The 27404-nt window shown below is 47.9% G+C and overlaps 1 protein-coding gene across 3 annotated transcripts in view; it reads left to right on the forward strand.

Annotated features, from left to right (window-relative positions):
- KIAA0586 (KIAA0586 ortholog) overlaps positions 1–27404 on the forward strand; it is an 813007-nt gene that overhangs the window by 427204 nt on the left and 358399 nt on the right. For all 3 annotated transcript variants that reach the window (XM_078660379.1, XM_078660377.1, XM_078660378.1), the window contains exon 19: positions 23279–23466. In XM_078660379.1, coding sequence (XP_078516505.1) covers positions 23279–23466 — 188 coding nt within the window. The remainder of the gene's footprint in view (positions 1–23278; positions 23467–27404) is intronic.

Raw genomic sequence — 27404 nt, forward strand, 5'->3', positions numbered from 1 at the left:
CAAATTAAATTCCCTTTAGAGCCTTTCCTGTACCACCCATGTAGTAAGTCGTTTCCCCCATACTGTCCCGAGCGCTAAGAGACCTGTCGGTGATTTAGCGATATACAAATCTCAATTAACAATAACAATAACAGCATGTCATCACATTCAACAGAGTCTCAAAGCAAGGAAACTGCAGTACTTATTGTGTACGGGGAGGGTGAAATCTACTCAGAGCTGCGCTGGGTGGGATAATCTTCACCTTGAGTCCTTAATAGAATTGAAACTTTCCGTTATGATAGCTAGGAAATGTTTCATTGTATCAGGGCTGGAGGCGAGGATTATGCTAGCTCAAAGCTTGCTCACCACAAGGTAAGCCATATCCAGCACTGGTTTAAAATAAAACCTTTTGAAGGTGGAGTGTTGACAATGTTCACCAAACGGGGCCCCCAAGCTTAAGCTTTTGAAGCCATTGCACCACATGCTGAATGCGCCCCAAAGATCCAGAGGTCAATCCTTGCCTCCTGCATCACACATCTGACCCACCTAGCAATGGTGGGGGAGTAGACCGCCTTAAACGGCCTCCGCAGAGCAACAAGGAGTTGGCGTTCACTCGGGGGGTCGAAACTCTTCGGTAATTTCCTCATATCATAGCGATCAATCTCTGCTTCAAGTCCCTATTGTCAAAAAGGCAAGACAGGGCGGTAAAGCCTTGTCCTACCTTGGACCATGCCTCTGGACTAAACTTCCTGAATCTCTTAGGCTATGTACGGACCATATGATGTTCATGAAACGATTAAAAACCTTTCTGTTCTAGACTCAGTAATGACATCTATTCCTAGCTCTTCCATACGGTATACTCACTTGCGTTGGGCGCAGAGATACTCCTTCGGGAGTCGATTCTAGCGCGGTACAAACCTATAAATAAAATAAATAAATAAATAAATATGCCCTTTAAGCATTAAACCAAACATAATTTGGGCGAATCCAGAAACTCCAGGTAAGTTATGACTTTGGTATGGCACTTTATCCTTCTGTGGAGTGTGAATGTCACCCCAGTGGGGGAGAAGATCCTGCCTGTAATTTCCAATGCCCGTACATCAAAGACGCTTCTATAGGAGGTGAGGCAGAGCAGCATAGCTAGCTTAGCAGAAAGCTCCTTTCTTGAGAGAAAATGGTTAGTTTGTCAGGAAAGGAATAAGTTAAGCTTCTGGTTCACATCACAGAGCACAGAGTAGCAAGGCTCTGGTGGAAGGGAGAGTCTAATCCCCAGCAAAAGGCGACACGCGAAGAGGTGTTCGCTGCCCCGCTGACTAGAGCGTGGCCAGCTGAAATAGCTGAATGGAAGGCATTCACCAATCTGTAGGCTAGGCAACTCAAAGCCAAGTGAGCCAAAGAATTAATAACGTGCACTACAACTGCAGCCACAGGATCGAGACTCAGTTGAACACCAATGGTTCCATCTGCACCATTCGGACCAGTACCGCTTGACCGTGCTGTCGGACCAGGCCTTTGACATGAAGCCTTCGACTTTGTCCAAAAGGCCCGGGACCGACCATTGTCCACTGTAATCCGCCACGCAAGCCATCGACCCCTCCTGAATCAACGGATGTGGTCGGAATTGAGAGGTTGAGTCGGAAACAGGTGGAGTTGGACTGGAGAATCCAAGGAAAGTTCCCGCAGAACTGGAAACCATACATGTGATCTCCAAATGGGAGTGATCAGAACCACTTTCACCCACTGCCTCCTCACCTGCGCAGAGATTCTCGTGACCATTCCGAAGGGAGGGAAGGTGAATCCCTCCCCCTGATTCAATACTGAAGAAATGCATCTGTGTCCACTGCCAGGGGGTCCGACCTTCAGCTGAAAAAACGCGGAAGCTGGTAGTCCAGTTTGAAGGCAAAAAGGTCCACCAAAAAGGGATCCCAGCACTCCCGAAGGGACGCAAAGACCTCACAGTGGATCTCTAAAGGCTGGAGTCTCAGAAATTGCAAGACTGGAAGTCGCAACTTGGTTCTCCTGACCCGGCAAGTATTCCGCTGTGACCAATATCGGCTGGTCCAGGCAATACTGCCAAAAGCTGGTGGCAAGGTCCAAGAGTGCTTTGGAGCAGGTGCCCCCTAAATGGTTGATATATCGAAGCACCAATGTGTTGTCCATCTTGAGAACGACACAGGTTTGGAGTGAATCCTTTGTCCAGCAATGGACCACGAAGGAGCCTGCCAGGAGCTCCAAACAGTTGATATGTAACCTCTGTTCGTGTGGAGACCACAATCCTCCTGTGGTAAAATCAATGCATCTGGCGCCCCAGCTATCTCTGCTGGCATCTGACTCTAAAACAATGTCCGGGGTGGAACCAAAGATTGCTTGTCCGTTCCAGGCGTCAATATGCTCGAGCCACCAACGGATCTCTTCTTGACCCTCCTTGGAGAACGGCACTCTGTGGGAGTACGTGAGGCTTCTACACAGGTATGTGGCTTTCAGGCGTTGTAGCTCCTGATAATGAAGGGGACCCGGGAAGATGGCCTGAATGGAAGAAGAGAGCATGCCCACCACCCGAGCAATCTGTCTGAGAGACCTGCCATTTGGAGACTGTGCTTCTCAACTCGTGCCGAATTGTCAACACCTTCTGGGAGGGCTGGTTCAGGGTGGGCGAGTTTGAGTCTATGACGAAACCTTGGAAGGTCAGCCTCTAAGCTGAGATCAAAAGGGATTTGGCCTCATTTACTACAAACTCCAGGCCCTGAAGGAGATCCACCGCTGTTTGGAGGTGGATCAACAGCTTTCGAGGGCACTGGCCCATAAGAAGAAGTTCGTCCAGATACACTATCAGACATATCCCCTGAGCTCTCGGGTATTCCACTACTGGTTTGAGGACCTTCGTAAAACATCATGGGGCCGAGGAGAGACCAAAAGGCAGTGCGGTGAACTCAAACGTCTGTTGGCACCAAACAAATTGAAGGAACCTCCTTGGTGGGGGGGGAATTGGAATAGAGAGGTAGGCATCCTTTAGGTCCAACCGTATCATCCGATCTAGGGGCTGAGGGACATCTTGCGGAACATGGATTCCCTCCATTTTGAAGTGGTGGTAAACTACCCACTTGAACTTGCTGCGATAGATGACAGGTCGCTGACCTCCACCCCCCTTGTCTACCAGAAAGATTTTGCTGATGAAACCATGGGGATGTGAAGTTGAGCGAGAGATGGCTCCTTTGGGGAGGAGGGAAGCAATCTCTTCATCCACGAGGGCAGCCTGTCACCCTGAAAGCTTAATAGGTCGAGGCCTGGCCTCCTGAGAGGGCTCACCGAAAACTCTATGTGGAACCCTCAGACCGTCTGGAGGACCCAGGCATCCCCATGATGGAATTTCAAGTCTGTAAAAAACTTGCCAGTCGGCCCCTACCCTTAGCTAGAAAGAAGGCGGAACACTCACCAGGATTGGAGGAAGCCACGGCTCCCTAGAATCCTCTGCTTGTGCCACGTCAGCCTCTTGTCGTATAGCAGTTCCTGAACTGGATCTGGTCTTGATGCTGGCGTTGCCAGGAGCCTTGCCCTCTGGGAGGATATTGTTTGGAAGGGAAGCCAGTCGAGCAGCCCCTACCTCAACTGGCCCCGTAAAAAACACAATGGGGAAACACTTTTTAATTGATGATTGGGCTTTATCAAGCGAGGTGAATGTGTTGACAAACTTCCCTTTTTCTTTAACAAACGGCTCTCTGAAGACCCCACCTTGTGCAATGGCCCCTGCCACCTTCCCCTCCAATGAGGGCAGCGGGTACTCCGCCTGGAGACACTTCAGAGATTCTTTCTCCAGAGTTCTCCGAATGGGCCCCGCCACGTAACCCGCGACCTTTTTAGCCGGGGCCCATTCGGAGGACCAAGTATGAACAATCTTATCAGGGTCGAGCATGTCCAAGGGTGTACCCACTCCACTTGGGGCAGCCTGTGAGAGGCGAGAGGGAAGCCAGGGCTTGGAAGGACCGGGATTGTTGTCCGCATCCCCATCGGGGTGAGCTGGCATAAGGGAATCGGTGGCTGGACCCAGAGCATCCCTGGGAGAGAGGGAAAGTGAGTTGCTGGCCAGGAAAGCATGCTTCAGTCGGTCAAAGGCATCCAGGCCCACAAGGGCTTTGCGACGATGCTTCATGGGGCTGGATCCTGGTCAGTAGGGTTAAGGCCCTCAGTGAGTCTTCAGAGCGGTAGGGGCTGGGAGGGACCCCCAACATTTGGCACAAGTCTGGGTTAACTGACGTGAGAGCCGTTCCCCCAAGAAGACCATGGCCTCTGATACTGCTCTATGAATGTATGGGATGCGTCCGCCCGCATCATAGAAATAGTCCCCCCATGGGAGGACTGCCAGGGGGTCCCCCGCCCGTGGGTCTCTTCCTCAAAGTCCATGGCAGGGGCACAGGTAGCAGGTCGGTAGTGAGGTTGCTACAGGTCACAGGCCCAGTAAAAGAGCTGAACCTTGGGAGGGTCCAGCAGGTAGGTAGCTGACAGGCTATTATTGAGGGGGGAGGGCTGGGTGACAGCCACAGAATGTTCAGCGGGCAAAGCCTCATCTTCAGGTGGTCCAAGCCTGGGACACGTCGCCCTGGTGCAAAATATATATAGGGTCAGCCTGGGATCATGTCCCAATAGGCTTCTTAAGCCTACAATATCAAGGTCTGACCCCGGTCAGGGGCGTAAAGAAAACAGTAAATACTGACCCTGCACTGCAGGGCATCTGAAATGAAACTGGTGCAATCGGCTTGAAATTGGACTTAACAGAGCGGTCCGATCGTTGCTACAGACCACTGCTGGGGCGTCTCTCCTCGGGCAAGAATGTCTCCGGTGTACCATCGGCATGCAGTTTCCCCTCTGCTGTGAGGAAATTGAATCTCACGTGCCACGGTCTCACCTGCGTCGCGACACCATCTAGTGGTGGGAGGACCCCACTGCGGGAGCCGCACCAACAGCAGCTGCGAAGGAGCGCAGAGCGTTCCAGTGGCTGTAAAGACAAAACTTAAACTATTAGATACACAGCAATATGCAAGCAGTGCTGTAAAGGTGCAAAATGTAACGAACAATATCGCGCAAGCTGGGTGATTGCATAGCAGTAGAAAACTATAATCATTAACACCATAATAACAACATACACAAGTGAACAAAGAAAAACACTTATCTTGGCTGCGCAGCAGCGAAGAAAGAGGGCGAAGGGACAATGGAGAGGGACTACGTTGTGGACTACAGTTCCTGATTGGTTACTGTGGGACTGTTTCCCCATTGGATGATTTGTTCTATTTTATTCTCAAGGTTTCATGGAAATTGTAGTTTGTGTTTAAATTTGAATAAATGGCTGCTATATTAAGCAAAAGTAAAGAAATAAGGCATAATCCTCACCTCCAATCCTGACATAGAATTTAAATGACAATCTTGCTGTGAAACTAAAGGCTTTTTTTCCAACACACTACAAAAAAATGAACTATGCTTATATTTCAGAATATATCAGAATTAGGAGAATACAAATTAAGCAAATTATGTGTAATTCTATAATCTGGTGGAAATAAATATTTGAATATGATCAAAACACATCAAGACACTCGGTGATTACATTTCCACACATTATCATTTGTATGTAGAAAAACTGTATAATCTGTGCAAATGTAATGATCATTTCAATTGAAAATGTGTTTTTTGTAATGGCTGTGCGCTACCACACTGTGCATACTCTACACTACACCACTCCACTTTATGCCTCTACACTCTACTCCACTCTATGCCTCTACACTCTACTCCACTCTATGCCTGTTAACTCTATGCCATGCCACTCCATTCGGCTACACTGTACGACATGCCACTCCATTCTACGTCAATCCACATCACTCCGCTCCACAATACGTTATTCCATTCTATGACATGCCCCTCCACTCCCTTCCACTCTATACCCCTTCACTCTACACCACTTGCTCCACTCCAATCTACCTCACTCCAGTCTACTCCACTCCTATCTATCCCTCGTCACGCCAATCTACCCCACTCCACCTCACTACAATCTACCCTACTCCAATCTATCCCAATCTACCCCACCCCAGTCTATACCAATCCACTATAATCTACCCACTCCACTCTACCCCTCTCCACTCTAACCTAATCAACCAGTCTCCACTCCAATCTACCCCACTCCTCACCACTCCAATCTACCCCACTCCTCACCACTCCAATCTACCCCACTCCAATCTAGCACAATCTAGCCCACTCCAATTTAAAACCATCTACCCCACTGCACTCAACTACACTCTATCCCACTCCACTCGATCCCATTTCACTACAATCTACCCCACTCCAGTCTAGCCCAATATACCTCACTCCAGTCTACCCTACTACAGTCTACCACACTCCACCCGATCACAAACCTCACCTCACTCCAATCTACCCAAGTCTCCCCCATCCAATCCACCCAATCTGCCCCACTCCACACCAATCAACATCAAACCACTCCAATCTACCCCACTTCACTCTACGCCAATCTACCCTACTCCACCCATATCTAACCCACATCACTCTCCCCAATCAATCCCACTCCACTCTCCTCCCAATATACCCTATTTATTTATTTATTTAAAGCGTTTTATATAGCGCTGGCTAGACCCGAAGGTATCAGAGCGCTTTACATTACTTCACTCTAATCAACTACACTCAATCTACCCCACTCCAATCTAACCCAATATACCCCAATCCACCCCACTCTAATGTATCCCACCCCAACTCCACTCCAATCTACCCCACCCTACTCCAAACTTCCCCATTCCACTGTATTCCAATCTACTGCGCTTCAGTCTGCCCCACTACACTAGGATCTATCCCAATTATCACTCTCCAGTCTAATCTACTCCAATCCACTCCACTCTGATCCAGTCTAATCTGCCGCACTCCGCTCTACCTTAGTCTACCCCACTCCTCTCCAATCTGCCCCACTGCACTCCAGTCTGCCCCTGTGCTCTCCAATCTACCCCACTCCACTGACTTCTCTCCAATCTACCCCACCCACCCCATTCTACTCCACTCTACCCTACTCCACTCTACCCCACTCCACTCTACCCTACAGCACTCTATCCCACCCCACTCCAAGCCAATCCATCTCAATATATCCCACTCCAGTCTAACCTAATCTGCCCCACTCCACCATGATCTATCCTACCCCAATCTAGTCCAACCCACTCTGTCCCAATCTTCCCCAATCACACACTTCGATCTACCCGACTCCACTCCATCCCTCTCCACTCTCACCAAGTATACCCCACTCCACTCTAACTTAACCCAATACACCCAGGTCTACCCCACTCCAACCCAATCCAGTCAACCCTACTCCACCCCTATCCAATCCACCCCACTCCACCCCTATCCAATCCACTCCACTCCACCCCTATCCAATCCACTCCACTCCAGTCTACCCCACTCCAATCTTCTCTATACCAATCCAATCTACCCCACTCCACTCAACACTCCACTCTTCCTCACCCCAAACTACCCCACCTCACTCACCTCACTCCAATCTACCCCTCTCCAGTCTATCCCACTCCACCCTATCCCACTCCACCCTAGTCTACCCCACCACACTCAAATCTACCTCACTCCATTTAAATCCACCCCACTCTAATCCACCCATTCTACCCCCGCCACCCTATCCTACCCACTTACAATTCCTACCCCAATCTACCCCACTCCACTCTACCATTCTAATCTTCTACACCTCACCCCACTAACTTTTAGCCATGCTGAACAGCAGCCACAGTGGTGTACAATTTGGCTTAAACACATTACCAAAGCCTATAGCCAGTGCTTTAAATGGGCCGGTACTCACTGTTATTGAGTACTGGCACTTTTATATTTTCTCCCCTTGAGTGCCGGTACCTTTTCTCCACAAGGACAGTACCGGTACTCATAACAGCCCGGTTTTGATTCGGTTGCTGCTGAGCTGGTTCAAAAGTGCCAGGACCGCAGCTCATCCTCAGTGGAACACAGAGAGCTGCGTGTGCCTCTCTGGAAGTTAAGAGAGGAGTTGATTCGCTGCAGGGTGTCTTTCAGAGGGGGTCGGAAGGTGACCAAAAAACCTAATGGGCTCGAGTGTGGGACACATTGTTTAAGGCAATACAGCTCGTTCGCATGCCTATTGTTTTAAACGCCCGCAAATCTTCGCCCATCAACAATTTAAATGAAAGGGATTTGCATGAAAGAAACCCCCTGCCCTCCAGACTTCAATCAATGCATTCATGCTTTTCCAAAAACTGCAAAACACACAAGATGGTGAACGGAATGTTGCACAATGGCAAAACATTCACCAACCAGTCACAGATCTGGGTTTTAATCCATCGTTATTTTGCTCACCAAGCCACCCAGTTCATTCATGCTTTTCCAAAAACTGCAGCACTAGTATTGATTCGTCAGTGCGCCATTTATAAACGTTTGTTATATAACTATAAATTTGGGTACTTTTCAGCATCCAAATCACCTCCTAAGTATCTCTGCTCCAATGAGATATACCTGTGGCAGTCTCTGAAAAGGTTTCAATATGTGAATATGTACATTGCACGACATGCGAACCCCGACTTTCTGCTGTACCTGTTAAAGATTTGAAGGCCTCCACTGTCGGGCACTGCGTTTGAAAGAGAATGTGTGAGGGCCAGGAAGTAAAAGCAATAAGTATGTGAGTTTGCAAGCGTGGGTACGACTGTGAGAATCAAAAGTAGTACTGTGTGTTTGTGTGAAACTAAATGTGATTCAGAAAGCTTGAAATGGACCTTTAAGTGTGTGAGGGGTCGTTTGTGTGAAAGGGGGCAAATGTATCTAGACAGCCTGTAAGGACTGTATGTTTTTCAAGCCTGGCTCGACCTGTAAGTGGCTCACACACCTCTAGACAAATTGTACTTTATAAATAGCTACTCATGACACCAAGTCTAGCTTTATTAATCAGTCAAAGCCTAAGGGTTTGCAGCAGAAAGTGGGCGCAGTCGGAAACAGCAAAGTTGAACGTAATTTTGTTTTAAACTCTGCCCCAAAGAATTTGTCAACAAGAAAAATTTGATAATAAATGTATTCTGCCTTGCCTTACTCATCACAACATTCTGCATTTCGAAATATTACCTGGAACAGAGATCTTTGCGAATCCAGTAAATTCGCGGGTACAATGTCACCTTAATAACTCTGGTGGTTAATGCACTTGCTAGAAATATCTGTGTGCGTTCTTCTAATCAAAGGTTTGACTGAACATAAAATTGCATAGAGGATCAATGTGCCTGCTGTAATGCACAGCATGAAACATGCAGATCACTAAGTTGGCATGAAACATGCAGATCACTAAGTTGTTTTTTTTTTTATAAAACTGATTTGTATTGAGTTTAGCAGGAAAAAAAGAGAGGACAGGAAAGCAAAAAGAAATTACAGGCGACAAACCGTAAAGAACCCCACACAGGGGGAGTTGGAGAACGCTTTCTCAAGGGAGTCAAGAGAAGGCAGCATAGAAAGTCCAAGAGTCAACGCTCGCCAGAAGCAGAAGGGGGATTAGGCACAAACCCCTTCGCGGTCAGCCGCCCGGCTATAGTCCTGCTATGCGAGGCACCAACCCCAACTGGGGGACATTGTTGTATAGAACACAAACAGTAGTCCTTCTCCATAGGCTAGGCAGTGTCGCAACAGGTAAGAACCAACAACCCCTACAGTAACCCCCTCCCCACTCCCCCCCCTCCTCCCCCCCTGGTGGTGGCGACCACCCACACTCTCACTTCAAGCCCTCATACAGACCATCTACTCAAATCTGGAAAAGATGAAGAGCACGAAACACAGATGGACAAACCGCAGAAGGTAGACCTCGAGACAAAAAGCGGACTAGAGGGCCCCATCGGAACATGAAATTTTAAAAATTGCCCAGAAATATGTCCGACATTCTCTCCATGCTCAGCAATCGCCAGAGTCTCGCGTGCCACAATGATATAGCCGGGGCATTCGGTTTCTTCCAAGCCGCCGCTAGCGTTAACTTAGCAGCTCCAAGGCACAGCCACAGAATGCGTTTGTCCGCCGTAGTTTGATATTCTAGCATCGGGTCTCGAAGCCCCAACAGGACAAAATCCATCGACTCCGGAATCCGATAACCCAAGACGTCCTTGATATGGGACAAAATCTCAGTCCAGAACGGGCGGATAGCTGGGCAGTCCCACCAGATATGGCGGAGGTCCCCCAACAGACCACAACCTCTCCAGCACCTGTCTGAGGAGGCCGGAAATATCCGATGCAGCTTGGACGGGTAGAGGTACCAATCAAACACGAGTTTCAGGTGGGCCTCTCTAAGGTCCACCGAATGATTATGCGCCGCTATGTCCCTCCAGAGGCTCTTCCATTCGCCGTCTGAAATGTCTCTGCCTAGAAGGGTCTCCCACTGATCCATATATCGCGGACGTGGGGATACCGCAGTGTCCAGTACCAACCCATATAAGAATGAGATCGTCCCTTTCATAGAAGACGTGCGGAGAAGAAAGGCCTCAAACTGAGTCGGTGGTCTCGTGGCAGCGTCCACCACTCCCGCCGAGGTCGCCCAATGCAGGAGCTGGTTGTGGCGGAAGCGTTCAGTGGGCGGAATCCCATAATCTCGCATACAGTTATGAAAGGTGAGAGGCGCCGTTCCGTGGAACAAATGCGTGAGGGCTCTACAGCCTCCCTCTCTCCATATTTCAAAGGGTCCCTCTCTCAGAGCCGGAGGGAATGCCGGATTAAAATGAATGGGCGTAAACGGGGACGGAAACATGGTCCAACGGTCATCACCACTAACCGTGTCCCACACCTTCAGGACCGTGCTGGTAGGAGTGCTGATGTAGGCATTCCTGGGACGGTCTCCCTTAGGCTTCCAGGCCAAATCCCATATGGACCTCCCGGCCACACTCCGATCCATATGCAGCCAGTGTTTCTCTGAGAGCTGTTTGGACCATTCCACCAGTACCCGCAGCTGCGCGGCTTTATAGTACAGGTGCATGTCCGGGAACCCCACTCCTCCCTCCTTCCGCGGCCGCCTCAGCTTCGCGAACGAGATGCGCGCCCGGCCTCCCTGCCACACAAACTTCAGCATCAAAGTTTTGAGGCGGCGAAAAAAATCCAACTCCACCGGTATAGGCAGGGCCTGGAAAAGGTTAAGAACTTAGGAAGTAGGACCATCTTGAGAGCATGGATCCTACCAAGCCACGAGATGTATTTTGGCTTCCACCGCTCCAGTTCAGCGCGTACCGCCGTCAGCATTGGGGGGAAGTTAGCCGAGAACAATGAGCCCAGAGTAGGAGTTAGCCGAATGCCCAGATACAACAGAGAGGCAGATGCCCATGACAAGGGCGTAAGCGAGCTAAGTTGTTTTTTTATATAAAGAGCTCTGCTGGTTACTGTTTTTGCTCTAGAGATAATTGTGTTACCGGCAGGTCACAAGTTAAAATCGTTGTCATATAGTTTAGTGATACATGATCCTGCATCAAGGATATGCATGCAAACTACAAGGCAAACCTTAGGCAAATTGGTGTTTTTTCTCAATATTTTATTATTATAAGATTGCTTAAAAAAAGGTTAGTTTTGTTAATACTAAGGACTTATTAGTAAGTACTATACAAATGGCTAGACATTCTTACATTGCATGCATATTTTTTGCATACAAAGTTTAGAAAGGTAAAAAACATAGCCCCGCCCCTTGTCACACCCCAAAGTCCAACGCCAATGTCCAACCCCAATCCACTGCTTATTTTTGGTGAGTACCTGCACTTATTTTTTTCCATTTAAAGCACTGCCTATAGCGCTCGCACAGGCAAGAGCTACTGTCTTTGCCAATGCTTGTTGATTTGTGTTGGCTTCGAGATTCTTCCTGCTCCTCATGCAGAAGTGCAAACAGTCCCGTTTAAACACTATTTTGCTGCCATGCAGGGCCACCTAATGGTCACTAGAAAAACTGCAGCAGAAATATGGAAGATGACAACATCGATCTTGAAACAAGCAATGCCAATTGGCCGGCTTGTATGTAAAGGTAAACGTGACCGATAGGCATTGCCACTGCTTGTTTTAGAAAAACCCGATTGAACCAAATCAATTACTATAAAAGTATATCAAAGTTCATTTTACTGAAACTTCCACACCAGAATTTTTTTTAAAATAGAGCGGGTGAAAGCACTGTTATGCTAAATTTTTCACATTTGTGAGAACTGCCGCCACAACTTTATGATAACCTGAAGGCTGCACTGCCTCAACTTGTATGACATGGCCACTCAGACAATTTGTTATTTTTCGACTTGATGAACAAGGATCTAATAATGGTGCCTGGCTTTTCAGTTCTTTCTTGACAAGAAATGCTTTTCCGCACTGTTTTTAGTTTAAGATTTCGTTGCAACTGCATTAGAATCCCATCACCTTTTTCAAAATAGAACTTGTTTCCCCTACATTCATCATATTTCCTCCCCCTCGTCTCCCCATATAACATGCTGTCACTCTTTGGGAGGGAGATGTTCCTGCCAAAAACCAAAGTTCACATGCTTCCAAAATCCCAATTCATGCTCCATAATGCTCCTTGATGCATCTGAATTCTATCAGAAAGTGGGAAGGACAGCTTTGTGTTGCTGAGCACAAATAAGTGAGCAGGTCACACTCCAAACAGCCGACCTGCTTCTGCTTTCCCCGATCCCTCTCCAAGTCGCCGTCTTCCGATAAGTCAAAGATGAACTGAAGGGACAAGTTATGGCACAAATGCAAGAAGTCCAAGTGGGACGTATCCCTCTCTTGTCACTCCCACTCCATGGAAAAATTGCACAATCGGGACTCAAGGACTCCGCTGCCATTATCCTACTCTGTGCCTGTTTTGAGGCTGTTCCATGTGTACCCAGTTTCCTGGACCGTCGTCAAACCCACAGCAGATGCAGGCCTTTTAGGGAATCCATTGTGCTAGTTTTCAGGGTGAATTCAGATCCATATGACGCACCTTTGGGCCCCAGAGCAGCAGGTCCTTCCAACCTGCAGGTCAGACCTCACGGCCGACTGACTCTGTTGGGTCTCTATCTGATAGAGACTTCTAACTGTACATACCTCACCTTAGAATATCCCTCAATAGTCAGACTGGCTCCAGAAACTCTTGAGCAGTAACTCTGTGTGCCTGTAATTGGCAATGATTGGCTCTGTGTCAATGCTCTCTGCGTCGGAAGTGATGTTGTGGTGCCTTCATAAGAACCACCCTGGCGCGCTGACATCAGTTCCTTTCTTTATGCACCAACAGCGCATATCCAACGAGCTACCTCAGACACTTTTTGGTCAAATTTTTATGACTTCTCAGCTTGCTCCCAATGTGCTAGGGACATTCCAATTCCTCTAGTTTCAAGCCTTGTTATGGTTGTCACTATCGGATGTCAGATCACCGGCTGGGTTGTCTCTGGTGCCAAGGCATGGAACTCCCTCCCTCTCTACATCCGGGTGACGCCATCACTCTCCAAGTTCTTAAAGGACCTCCAGACCTGGCTCTTCAATGGAGTTCCGGGAGCTGTGCGTCCCCACCGTTCCCCCGTGCCTTGAGACCCTTTATGGGTGAGTAGCTGCACTTTAAACCCCTGATTGATTAGTCGTGGCACGACTCCAAGGCCTGCGCTGAGTGCAAGTCCATGCACCTGAAGGCAATCTGCCAGCAGGCGATGAAGCTCCTGGGGCGTGGCAGAAGGCGGCTATGCATCATTTTCGTTCTTGTTGCCACGGACACTCTTAAGCGTCCAGGAGTCCTTCCCGCAGATGGTTGTCTTCAAGGTCTAAAACCTACTTATCGAGTCAGGTAAGTCTAAGAAGCACAAGAAGAATTCTAAGAAGCGTTCTTCAGCTTCACCTGTTCAACCTCATGCTTCTAGGCCCTGCTACCGCACGCCATCTGTGGAGCCAGTGGGATGTATGACGTTACAACGCATGCTTTTACCACGCATGCTTTTACCACGCATGCTGTTACAACGCAAGTATTACAACGCAAACCATTACAACGCATTACACTTGGGGGTGCTGGATAGTGAATAATTTAATTTACTATTCCAACTCCAGTCCCCGTGGACACTAGGGAAGGTGTTGGATAGTAAATTAAACTATTCCTTATCCTAGAGCGCCCCCCAGTGTAACGCGTTGTAATGGTTTTCGTTGTAATACTTGCGTTGTAACATCACTGCGTGGTAAAAGTTGCGTCGTAAAGGATGTTCCCCAGCCAGTGTCAAGACCCGCCCGCGCTACCTGGAGTTTCCCAGTGCCAGGGTGATGTCTGTCCAGTTACGGGAATTTTACAGCATACTTGTCATCTTTGGGGCCCAGCTCCTTCTGCCGTGCCTTTGGGCCCCACGAAGTTGAGATTTGTCCCTGCTGGGCTACCGCTGGCATGTTCGGCCTGGATGCCAGCCCGGCCCTCTGGATCTATCCCTGGATCCCGGACCCCTCTGCCTAGGTTACCTCCACCACCTACGCCGGCTCCGTTCCGTCTGGCACCTGCTGTGGCGCTATTTGAAGAAGAGCCCATCATCATTCCAGATGACGAACTAGGACCACTCAACACCGAGTCCAGCACAACCCTTTCCCTGCCAATGCCTGGACTTTCCTCCACTACATTTACCCTATCACCCTCACAGGGGAGACAAGTAGGAGGTGTATAGTCCTTTGGAGGAGGACCCTGTAGATGTCGAAAACATGTATGAGGAGTCCAGTGGCCTCGACTCCTCACCTGACACTGGCAAGTTGTCCCCTCGAGGCCAGGCCAGGCCTCGGAGGAAGGTGTGTAATTCCCCGCATTGATGTGCAGGGTGACGTAGGTCCTTGGCCTTCACCTCCCTGCTGTTGAGGTCAGGTTGTATGTCGTGACTGAGGCGCTTCAGTCAGGGGCAGGCACTCCAGAATCATTTCTACACTTTTAATGAAGCTCTAATCGACACTCTCCTGGGGGCCCCAGCTAAATCCTGCAAAGGGGTTCCTATGCACTGGCAACATTTTCCCGGCCCAGGGGACCCAGCCTTCAATTCCCAGCACCCCTCCTCCGAGAGCCTGGTTGTGTAGGCCTCCATGGCAAAAATCAACCTGAGCGCGTTTCCTACCACACCACTGGATAGGAAATTCATGAGGCTGGAAACCTTTGGGAAGCTCCTCTTTTCTTCCACCAGCTGTGTATTGCAGTTGGTACATTTGGGCGCTATTCCCATGCGTTTTGTAATTTGGTTGGTTCCCAGGGCAGTGCCATCCTCAACAAGGTTTTGCTGGACGATAGAGATGCGGCTTAGTTCGCAATACATAGTGGACTAGATACCACAGACTCCCTTGGTAGAGCAATGGCCTCTATAGTGGTGCTTTGTCGCCATGTTTTGCTACGGTCCACTGAGTTGTAGGGGAAGTTCAGTCATCCTTGATTGACATCCTTTTTGATGAGTCCCACCTGTTAGATGAAAAGGCTGACGCTGCGCTTGCACACTTTCCCTCGAGCAGGGTAATTGCCCGTTCTTTGGGCCTCTCAGTTTTGACTCTGCTGCAACAACAGTCCTTTCGGCCCTATTGTTGCTGTGGCATTGGCAATTTTATGTGTCCACAGTACCAGCTCTTCCTGGTACAACAGTCGGCCCAGTCCTTTAGAGGCAGGGGCCTTGGAGCCCAAATAGGATGCAGGAACCATACCCAGTGAGCTTCCCATGCCCATGCTCCCTCAGCATCCTCTATCTCCAAACATCTTTAGTGTGCCCTCCAACCGGCACACCTAGCTTGTGGGGGGCTGGATCGGACATTACCTGTCCTAATGGTCCAACATCACATCAGACTGGTGAGTGCTTCAGAGAGTGCATTAGAGGTATGCCTTACCATTCAGGGACACCCTCAACACTTGCCACCATCCCAAAGAACGGACCATCCCGCTTTACTCCACCTGGAAGTGCAGGCCCTCATGGCTAATGGGGACACTGAGAGGGTGCCCATGCCGGAGAATGGACATGGTGGTTGTTCCTGTTACTTTTTGGTACCAAAGAAGGATAGCGGTATCCGTCCCATCTTAGACCTGCGCCCTTTCAATTACTTCATCCAGAAGGAGAAGCTCAAAATGCTCATGTTGGTTCAGGTTTTGTCTGCCCTGGATCCCCAAGACTGGTTAGTAGCATTGGACATGCATGGTGCTCATTTTGATATCCCCGTCCTGCCTTCTCACAGAAGTTACCTGCGGTTCACGGTGGGCCACAAGCACTTCTAGTCTGCGGTGCTCCCTTTTGGCCTCACCAGTGCCCCTTGGGTGTTCAACAAGGTGGCGGCATTGTTTGAATCACATCTGCAGTGAGAGGTTCAGAACAGACAACGGTGATCTTGTTGCTGCAGCTGTGAGTACCAGGCGATGCTGAGGAAGACCAGGAGCCATGCACGTGCTGTCCCACGTCGGTGTCTAGGTGACTGGTGTCCAGTGGGAGCACCGACAAGCCTTAGTAGCCGTAGCTGGCGTAGAGACTGAAATAGAGCAACCGTTGGGACCAGCAAGGTCCAAGGGACTCACCAAGTACAGGAGAGTCAGAGCAGGCCCGAGCAAGCCGAGGTGCCCACTGAAGCATATGAAGATCCTCATGAGGACTCACAGGCTGGAGGCAAAGTAGTCGCAAGAGGATCGCTAGCAGCTCAGCAAAGTTTGAGGTCCACAATGCAGGAGATGCAGGGAGGACTCTTTTCTTCAGGAAGTGAACTGCTGGAGGCAGGAGCTTTTTGTAGCCCGAAGATCTCTGGAGCGCAGAGCCAACAAGCCTTGGCAACAGCAAGTTCACGCAGTGCACAGGGGTTCGGTCCCAGCATCCCAGACGAGGGATACTGTCCTCCAAATTGCAGGGAAGACAGGTCAGGCCTCTAGGGAGCCACGGAGCCACCACCTCTTTTGCTTAGCCTCGGGAAGTCCTTGGGACGTCAGGAGCAGCAGAACGGTCAGCTTCGTTGAGGTGCCTTCAGATATAGGGGAGTGACTCCTTCACTCCAAGGGAGATTTCTTCGGGTGTCCTTGATGCCCAAAGTTTTTTTTGGAGAACCTGGATGAAGCACAGACACAGAAGATTTGAACAGTGAGACCAGGAGCAGTAGGAGTCTTCCTAGGTGCAGTCTAAGTTCCATTAAGTTTAAGTGTCCAGGTGATTGAAGAGTGATGTAGTTTTAGGGTTGAGTCTGGTCCCATGATGAATCTAAGGACCCACCTACATGGGAGCCCTTAAATACCCTAAGGGAAGGGTTGGAACAACTCAGGAGTCCCTCCCAGAGTAGGGGTTGGGCAGAGGGGGCTACTCCCCTGTCCTTTGTCTAGTTTCACACCAGTGCGGGAATCAAGGTTACCTGAACTGGCACAAGCTGGAGTATGCAAGGAGGGCACCATCTGTGCTCTCCAAAGCAGTCTGGTGGCGCTGGCAAGCGTCCCCACCCCACCCCAATACACTAAGCCTGTCTGGGAAGTGGCCATACATCCCTGCAACAGGAAACATATTGTTCTACCTTCCCCTGCCCGAGCTTGGCTCAGCAGCAGGATGGCAGAATCGTGTCTGTGGTTGGCAACAGCACTAGCTTGCTTGAAGACCCTGAAAGGCTGTTTCCGGGAGTTCAGGGTAGGGTCCCCTAAGGAACCTGCCAGTACCCATGGATAACGCTTCCAACACTGGAATAAGTTCGGGCTATAATTCCACCGTGTTTGATACCAAACATGACCGGGTTTGGGGCAGCCATTATATATTTGGGCATCTCGTAATGACTAATGCCCACTATATGTCTTAATATGTCTGATCGCACTTACAAAGCCTGGAGCATTGACTCCGGGGTTTGCAGGGGCACCCTCACACTTGTACCAAAGCACCCTGCCCTTTGGACTGAAGAGCCTTCCATGGGATGACTTATAGGTTTTAAGTGCAGTGACCTCAGATATAAAGAAACGTGTATATTTTGTGAGAGATGCAAGCACCAACTCACACAGACTGCAAAGGATGGCCTGTAGTCACAGGTTAAGTAGACTCGTGTGGAAGGCACAGAACATGCTGCAGCCCATGGGAGACCACTGGTGTACCTATGCCCTAGGTACCTTAGTTCCATAAACTAGGGACTTATAAGGGTACACCAGTAGCCAATTGTGGAGGTAACACATTTAGGGGCGATAGCACAGTTGCTGGGGTCCTGATTAGCAAGATCCCAGCTGACTAGGCTAAATACACACTCACACCAAAATGTGGGAAGTAATCATGAAAGCAGATCCTACTTACCTACATGAGCTCTGCATTGGGACCTCAAATCCCAGTGGGCACAGAATCGGGGAAATCTTTCCGACCAGGAGCAGATATTGGAGGGTTGCAAAAGACCTGCAGTGGTGCCTAACAAACTGTTATAGAGTCAGCACCAAACACCTCTTCCTTCCCCACCCGAAGTGACAGGTGCATCACGTCTGGGTTGGGGGGGCATCTAGAAGAGGTGGAGATCAAAGGACTATGGTTGCTGGCAGAGCCCTAGCTCCACCTCAGTCTGTCGGAGCTGAGAGCGGTCCGTCTTGTACTGATAGCCTTCCTACTACCCGTCAAAGAGAGGCTGGCTCAGGTGTTCACGGACAACATTACTGCCTTGTGGTAGTGCAACTAACGAGGTAGGGTGAGGTTGTGAACCCTGTGGAAAGAGGCTCTGCTTCTCTGGAGCTGGTTGGAGCGCCAATACATTTTCCTGGTTGTTTAGCACCTGGGGGGCTCTTTGAACACCAGGAAGGACAAGCTCAGCCCGAGTTGCCTGGTGAACCCTAAATGGCTTCTGCATTCAGAGGTGGCTTGCACTCTTTTTCCAGATTGGAGCAAGTCTTGGCTCGATTTCTTAGCCTCTGCCAAGAACACGCAATGTCATTGCTTCTGATTGTTTGAGTTTTCACCGCGACTTTTGTACGGAGGCGCATTTAGTCTCGAATGGAGTTTAGGGCTCTTGTACACCTTTCCGCCTATACCAGTAAAGCTCAAGTCCTCAAGAAGATTTGGACCTACCAGTCCAAAGACATCCTAGTGGCCCACATTAGGCTTGGAGGGTGTGGTATACAGATCTCCTGAGCTTGAGTGTTGCTCCTTTGATCAAGCTGACCCTTCGGGAGGGCCTCTTGTCACAGGAACAGGGCAGGGTGCTGCTCCTGAACCTGTGCATTGTTAAACTTAATGTGTGGAGGTTGAGCAGCAACAGTTGCATGTTAGACCTTCTTCTTGAAGTCTGTGATGTTAATCTGGCAGCCAGGTGTCCTTCTACTAGTTCAATCTACGCGTGGCGTTGGGAGTAGCTTGGGGCAAGATGTTCCATACACCATGTGGATCCCTTTTTGTTATTTGTTCTTTCACTTACTTGGCAAGGCCTTACCTTGTGCTCTGTCAAAGGTTATTTGTTGCCCATCTCGGCTTTCCTGCGGCTGCCGGACTAACCGTCCCTCTTTAAGTCACTGGTTGTAATTTGTTTCCTAAAATGTTTCCAGCACCTTTTTCCTCCTGCTCTATTTGTCATGCACCAATGAAATCAAAACCTTGTTTTGACATTTCTAATGTTGTGCTGTTTTTGAGCCGCTCCATTCTTGCCCTTTACGGCTCCTTACTATGAAGACTGCTTTTCTGGTGGCCATTACATTGACCAGTAGGGTCAACAAGCTTAAAGCTCTCTCAGTGAACCCACCGTATGCCATGTTTTTTCCAGTCAAGCTGGACCTTAGAACACGTAACAAAACCAAAAGTGGTCACCCCCTTTCATGTTAGCCAGAATATCACTCTGCCTGCTTTGTATGACTTGTCTCTCCCTTCGAGAATGAGGAGAGACTCCATTGCCTAGACACTAATGGAGCGCTCTCCTTTTACATTGATTGCACCAAGCCCCACAGGGTGGACGATCAGCTTTTGATTGGGTTTGTTGGTGCAAAGAAGGGCAAGGATGTTCAAAAGCACACCATCTCCTGTGGATTGTGCTTTTTATCAAAATCTGTTACACATTGGCAAAGGAGGGCAAAGGCTTTAGTGTGCGGGGTCCCCATTCTGGACGTCTGTCAGGCATCCACTTGGGCCTCACTTTACACGTTTACCAAACACTTCTGCCTTGACAGCCAGGTCTGAAAGGACGAGCATTTTGCCCGTTCGTTCATTCAGGACTTTTTGGTCTAATCAGTTTGTTTCACCTCCAAGGAGGTATTGCTCGGGTATCTATTCTAAGGTGAGGAATCTGTGGTTAGAAGTCTCTATCAGATGGACAGGTAGCCCCTCAGCTAGGAGAGACTACATCTAACTGCAGAATCCTTACCAACCTGCCCATCCCACTATTCGGCACACTAGGCTCTTCTCCAAAAGATCCCTCTAGATCCTGCACACTGGTCACCACTGGTACGTTATTTTGAATGTGGCCCCACGTTTTTGGCATGGAAATAGTCACGAAAGAAACTGATGTCAGCACGCCTAGATTTCGTTTATAAGGCACCGCAGCGTCACTTCCGAAGAGGACTGCATCAATGCCACCTACTGGCATGCAGAGGTACTGCTCAAGATTTTCCAGATCCAGTCTGATGTCCGAGGCATATTCTAAGGCAAGAAATCTGCTGTTAAGAGTCTTAACCAGATAATGCTTTAATAAAGGTAATTAACTTGTCCGTCATGCTCTCTGTTGACGCAGGCCCATGTCTCCATTCGTACACTGGAGGCAACGTTGTTAATGATAGCCTTGGCGCTGGCCCAGACTCCAGCAGTACCCACAATGGACCTGACTTAGGCTCAGGATCCGACGTTGGTCTCACGGAGATCACGAAGGTGCAGTCTCTCTCTCTCTCTCTCTCTCTCTCTCTCTCTCTCTCTCTCTGTGTCTCTGTCTCTGTCTCTGTCTCTCTCTCTGTCTCTCTCTGTCTCTGTCTCTCTCTCTGTCTCTCTGTCTCTCTCTGTCTCTCCGTCTCTCTCTCTCTCTCTCTCTCTCTCTCTCTCTCTCTCTCTCTTGTCTCTCCTCTCTGCCCCCAGTATTATTGTAAGTTGGAGCCTTGATCGGATCAAATTCTGCAACTGTTTAAGAGCTCTAAACATGTCTGCATGATGATGAGGAGACAGATAATTTGCATAATCCTCGTGACACTGCTGCTGGCTATATTTAGATGTACAGAATGCCAGTTCCCTATATATACTATTCCAGGGAAAGAAGTTAACTCCCCACTATGATCCCTCACCGAGTGCCTCTTTCACAGTAGTCCTCAGAGCAGCAGAAGTGTTTGACATACAGCTATCTTCTATAGAAACTAAGGGGAACCAACTTGTAGAAATCTTGCAACCTAGGACTGCTGCTTCAGAGCCCTTATTGCCTTTTAACAAGGCCCTGACATCCTTGATGGTGACAAGGAACAAGTTATGTTCCGCTCCCTAATAAGTTGCCCAGTAGCTAGGTGCCATAGGCCCACCCCTGGAAAATCAGCCTTTTTGGCTCAGGTAGGTAGTTCAGTAACATATGCATTCCTTAATGCACCAGCAGATCGAGGATCAACACTAATTGATGCATTTGGGGATAGGTTTTTTTTTCTGCTAGCTTGGCTCTGAGATCCCTGGAAGTAGTCTGCCTACTATGACGTTGCATGTATGCACTTTAGGGCTTAGCCAGTGAGCTTTTGTCAGCCACCCATGTCAAATTTAAGTGCCTTCGGTGGTCAATCCAAGACTGACAGAATCACAGCAAAATGTGTCTTTGGGGACCCTGGACATGACTGACTGTGTAGATCGCACCATGGGCACCAGCGTAGTGATCAAGCATGATGCCTGGGAGCACACCATAGGATTTTCTAGTTATGTGCTGGGATTGGACTCTTCTAGATCTGCCCTGTGATGGTAACAGACGTTTTGGCTGGTTTTAAGATAGCCATGTTCTGGCCTGCACTTTTGGTTTCTTCTCTCAAGCCAATCATTTCCATTAAGAATTAGATTTTTCCTGCCTGGCTGATGTGCTATAACTTCAGACCAATGGTGGCTGTAGATCGTTCTACTAGGTTACGTTCTTCCCTATAAATGAATATGAAGGGTGCCAGGGAATAGGAGATGGCAGCATACTGGCACCAGCAGTAGACTATGATGGAGAAAGTTTACTTCTGTGAAAGCATTTACTGTACGTTCAATATTTACTGACTCGTTGATGGAAGAATGTGGAAATTCTATGAATAACATCATGGCGCTGTGCAAGTCATCGGTCAAGGAGCAAACCTATCACATCAATAAATTTGAGCTGTGGGTGTTCCATTGGGCCGGAGATCTTTAATGCATTTGTTCACTCCAACTCCCTTTTAGGATAAAGAACAAATGCACCAAAATGTGTTTTTGTAACAGACAGATAATGGGATATTGTCTAAAGTGACGGACAAATATTATGCCTTTTGTCGCCCACTTCGCTGCAGTTCACCAGTGCGGTCGGAGGCATGAACAGTGGGTGTAATTAGAAGGCACCTTGTAGAAAGCATGAAAGGTTGCTGAACAATGAAGTGCCACAAAACATGTTCATTGCATCACAATGCTATGGATCTTGACTTGTTTACCAGGGAAAGATATGAAAAAGTACCTACCCCCACTCCAAATATCCAGAGCCCCACTGAAATGAGGATGTTGCTTTTATAGAGTGATCTAGGACCTTTCTCTTTGCGTTGAAGTTTTAACCCCAATGCACATAGATCTTTGACTTTGATGTGAGCTAAAATAAAAGGAGGAACACTTTTAGCCAGGCATTTATTTGCTTTTGGTCTGCCCCCAGATTCTTGTTGAAAATTTAGCAAATGAAGGTTACTTCAAAACAGGGAATGCTCTTTTAGTGGAAAATGAGTCTGAGATCAACTGAAAGGCAATATAAAGTTATAAATCTTGTCACCATGTGTTATGGTTGTTAAATGATCTGAAAACGTTCTGGAAACATCACTGGAAGCTGAATGCCAAGGGTCTGTAAATCTTTCTAGAACTCCGAGCTGGTACTACTGGTTGTAACAGACATATCAATGGTAATGTATGTTCGGATTGTTTGCACAATTTATTTTCAGTCTTCTCTTTGGTTGAAATCTGTAATTCATGGCAATGGAGTAATAAAGTTGAATTACTGTCTGTGATGTGTAGAAATTATGTAAATCAGTAAAAGGGTAGGATCTTATGTATTTGAAATATGTCCCAATAAGTGATTGGTTTGTTAATATGCCACAGCTGATATTGTGTGTCTTTACTCTGCTTGGAAACACAGATCTCTGCTATTGTTAAATTTGTATGTAATGTAATAAAGAAAAGTATACGAATTGTAGATCTACTCGTTTTTAAAGGATCAGGAAAAAGAAGAGGATGAGATGCCAGAAGAAGTATTAGAATACAATGGGTGGTCTGAACCAGTGATCTCCAAATATAATGGCATACCATTTCCACCCACCGCTCCTGCTCCTCACCCAACTTCAGATGTTCTGAATGATATTATTGAAAGAAGGGAAACAATAGAGAATCGGTTGATTTGTTGGTAAGTTTGTATATATATCTATAGCACACTCTAAATGTTGGTAAGTGTTTAAAATTGATCCACCTCGCAAGAGAAATTAATATTCCTCGATCATGTAATTTCCCTTTCATAATCTATTAGAATTGTTTTCAGTAATGAGCCAGGCCTAGGAATTCTTATTTTTAGAACCATATTTGGAATTGGACACCTTCCGTTGCAAAGTAGTTTTCATTTAACATCAAAGCTTCAGGTGCATAAGAAACACCTGAAGGTTTAATATCTAATCAAATCATAGTTTTGACTACATTCTTGATCACCCATCCTCAGGAGGCTGCAATGCTCATGATATATTTGCTTGTGCCTCTGGATGAGCCCCGAGTTCAGAGCTCATATGCCTTAATGTAATCTCCATCTTCACCCATGTTCCTGACTCCTGTGAATGTTTTAAAAACATGCATCCTCTCTATCCGCAATTTAACAGCCTCAGAATTTTTATCCACCCATTCTAGTTTTTTGAAGATGGTATCACGAGATGCCATTATCTCTCTGTTCCTTGCAAAATCTCCCTCTATTGACCCTATACCTCCTTCACTCACTGGGACCTCTGTTTTTTTGCAGAGAGTAAATGTATTAAGAAGTCCTTTTTGCTGTATTTGCTTTACCATTAGCAAAACCGTGGAACTATTCGACTATCACACTTTGATAAATGCTTTCCAGAGGCTGGTTGGAATGCTCTGCCTCTTCTTGGGCTTGCCTCTCCATATTGCCACTCCTCTGGGCACCAGAGCCACACTGGTCTCCAGGGCTGTGCCAGCTGGATTTGACTAACACTCTCGAGCAGCTTGAGTCCAGCTCCTCAACTTCTTCAACATTGTCGTAGGACATCTGTACCTGAGGATCACACCATACCCCACTCTCAGTGCAGCTGATGTTTATTTATTTATAATGTTTTGTATAGCGCAAACATGACCCTGAAGGGTATCCCAGCACTTCACATTGTAGGGTAGGTAGGATACAGTTATAGAAAAAAAAGAAATTCTTTTGCATTTTTGGGAATAGCATGGTAAAGCTGGAGTTCACTGTTGCACACCAATGTAGTGGTCAAACAGAGCATCAGAACAGAGGGGAGGTAAGTAAACAATAGAACCAATGTATTTTAGGGCAGAAACTTGTTCATTAGTATTGTTTTCACTCCCTTTTTGAATGAGGTGGTAGATGAGATTCGACTGACATCCAGTGGCAGAGAGTTCCAAATATTTGGGGAGATGCCTGAGAAGGCTCTGTAACTCATTCTCGTTTGGGGAAAATCTTTAGTTTTAGAAGCAGTGAACTTGCACTTCATGAAGGTCTGCGGCCCCCTGATAACTCTAGCTTTTGTGCCAGATATATGGGGGTCTTGAAATGTAGAGCTTTATGAATCATGCATGCAATCTTTAGCTGTATACTTGCTTCGTACGGCAGCCAGTTTAGGTGTTTTTAGGACTGGAGATATGTGATCGTTTCTTTTTGCACCTGTTATCAGTCTGCCCACGGCATTCACGGAGGCCCTTAGCGTGGCCAAGTTCTAATTGGGAAGACAGCAAAGAGTGGAGCTTCCGTAGACTAGCCTCGGCAATGCAAGAGCATGGACCACTAGCTTAAAGTCGTCCTGTGTTAGGAAGGGTTTGAGTTTCCTTAGTATACTCATCTGGTATTTATCTCCCTTGATGGCATTGCTGATATGATTCTGCATGTTCAAATGTGTGTCTAGTGTGATTCCAAGGGATTTATCAGACCCAATATGTGGGGAGAACAGTTGAAGGCTGTTAGATGCTTCATCCAGAGGTCGATCTTGGGAGTGTGATTAGGAGGAGGAATTTGGTTTAGGAAGTGTTGAGCATGAGGTAGTTATCAGTGAGCCAGTTTTGAGTGTTGAGCAAGGTAGAATTGAGTGAAATGAAGTCTTTTGGGGAGGAGATTTTCAGATACAATCTTGAGTATCATCTGCATACATGTGATAAAGAATGTTCGCTGAGTTCAGTGCATTTGTAAGTGGTTCCAGGAATAAGTTGAAGAGTATGGGAGAAAGGGCGGACCCCTGTGTAGCATCCAGCTACAATAAACACAACAATTAATTATGGTATTCACAGGAGCTTTATTCTATGTATCTCACTCCTACCTTGTCCCTACTCTAACTGACCCTTTCCTGTGTTCACTCCTCCTCTTCCTCTCGCCCCCTTAGCTCCTCCCACTCCCAGCTACTAGCGTGCTAACTTTATAACATCTCCCCCCTTTGTAACAAAACAAACAGAACATACTGACTTCTTAGTCCATCTCCTCAATCAGTCTCTTGGGTGGACGTATGTCACGCTGAGGTCTTGGCGACCTGGCCCTCAGACTATCAGTATTCAATGTCTCAGGGATCGGAGCAATGTTCTCACAACCATTTGACTGTGGTTCTTCAACTAGGGGATTATGTGTGTCACTCACCATGGTTCTTGAGGTATCAGTTGGCAATTTCTTGAAGTGCGAGATGTTTCTCGTAACTCGCCGCTGCTCGGACTCCGCAGTTACCATAGTCCCTTGCCTTCTGGTGACCACCAGTGGTTCATCCTTGAATGTACAGTCAGTCTTTTTCTGCATATCTTGTTTGACGATGACACTGTCCCCTTCATTTAATGATAATGACCGTGCTCTCCTCCGGTTGTCGGCATAGGCCTTCATTTTTCTTTTGTTGCGGTCATCAGTGGCTCTCATTTCCCGCGAGTCCTTCTCAGATGATGATACTTCCAGGGCTCCATCCCACGTGGGAATGCGATTCCTCATGGGACGTCCCAGCATGAGAGTCGCCGGGCATTTGCCAGTCGTAGCATGAGGAGTTGTACGATAAGCTCGAAGAACTTCATTGAGTGCTGTTTGTAAGTCTTTCCCTTCCACGGTAGCATGCTGGAAGGTCTTTTTGAGGGTGGCCATGAACCTCTCAATTGTCCCATTCGCCTGTGGCCAGAGAGGCGTGATCCTGCGGTGATGAAAGTCAAGGTGTTTCGCAAAAGCAGCAAAGTCATTTCCGTTGAAAGGAGGTCCGTTGTCTGATTTAACGATCTTGGGAACTCCCCACGCTGCAAAGACTTCATCGAGGACCTTGAGGGTACTGGCAGTGTTCGTAGATGACACAAAACAGGCAAAGGGATACCTGGAATACTCATCAATGATGGCCAGCACATATTTGCCCGATGACAGGGGTCCATAAAAGTCTATGGCGATTTCTTGCCACACACCACTGGGCAGGCTGGTCATATGTAAAGGAGCTGGAGGGTCACCCTTGCTGGTGAGTTGGCAGAGATGGCAATCTTTTAAGGTGACTTCCACTAGTTGATCAAGGAACGGAAACCACACTCGTTCCCTTAGTGCTCGTTTGGTCGACACTATTCCTCGATGTCCTTCATGTGCAAGAGCAACCACTCCCTGTCTCAGTTGTGTAGGGATTACAATCCTCTGATCACGCAACAATATGCCATCAGTCGTGACAGAAAGTTCACCACTCACATGCCGGAAGGCTTGTAGTTCACGTTGAGTCAAAGAATCAGCTTCATCGTCTTGAGGATCATGCCTCCATCTATTGTTGCGGATTTTGTGAAGGACTCTCTGCAAGATGACATCCTGTGCCGTCATCTCCCGAATAGTCTCCAGAGGGATAGCTGGGGGAAGAGCTTGATCCGTTACAAAATGAATGTACTCTTCCGCAATGGAAGTTCGGGAAGCTGATGACGGGAGAGGATGCCGGGACATGTAGTCCGCAGGATTTTCAGATTTCCCAGGTTTGTGAAGTATAGTGAAGGTATATTCTTGTAATCGTAGGCCCCACCTTTCGATCCTCGGTGGCATCTTGGATCTTGGATTTCCGTAGATGGTGATGAGGGCTTGATGATCTGTGATCAGGGTGAAATGCTTTCCGTAAATAAAGACATGAAAGTGTTCAC

The sequence above is a fragment of the Lissotriton helveticus genome, chromosome 9 (genome assembly GCF_964261635.1).
Source record: "Lissotriton helveticus chromosome 9, aLisHel1.1, whole genome shotgun sequence".
Taxonomy (NCBI): Eukaryota; Metazoa; Chordata; class Amphibia; order Caudata; family Salamandridae; genus Lissotriton; species Lissotriton helveticus.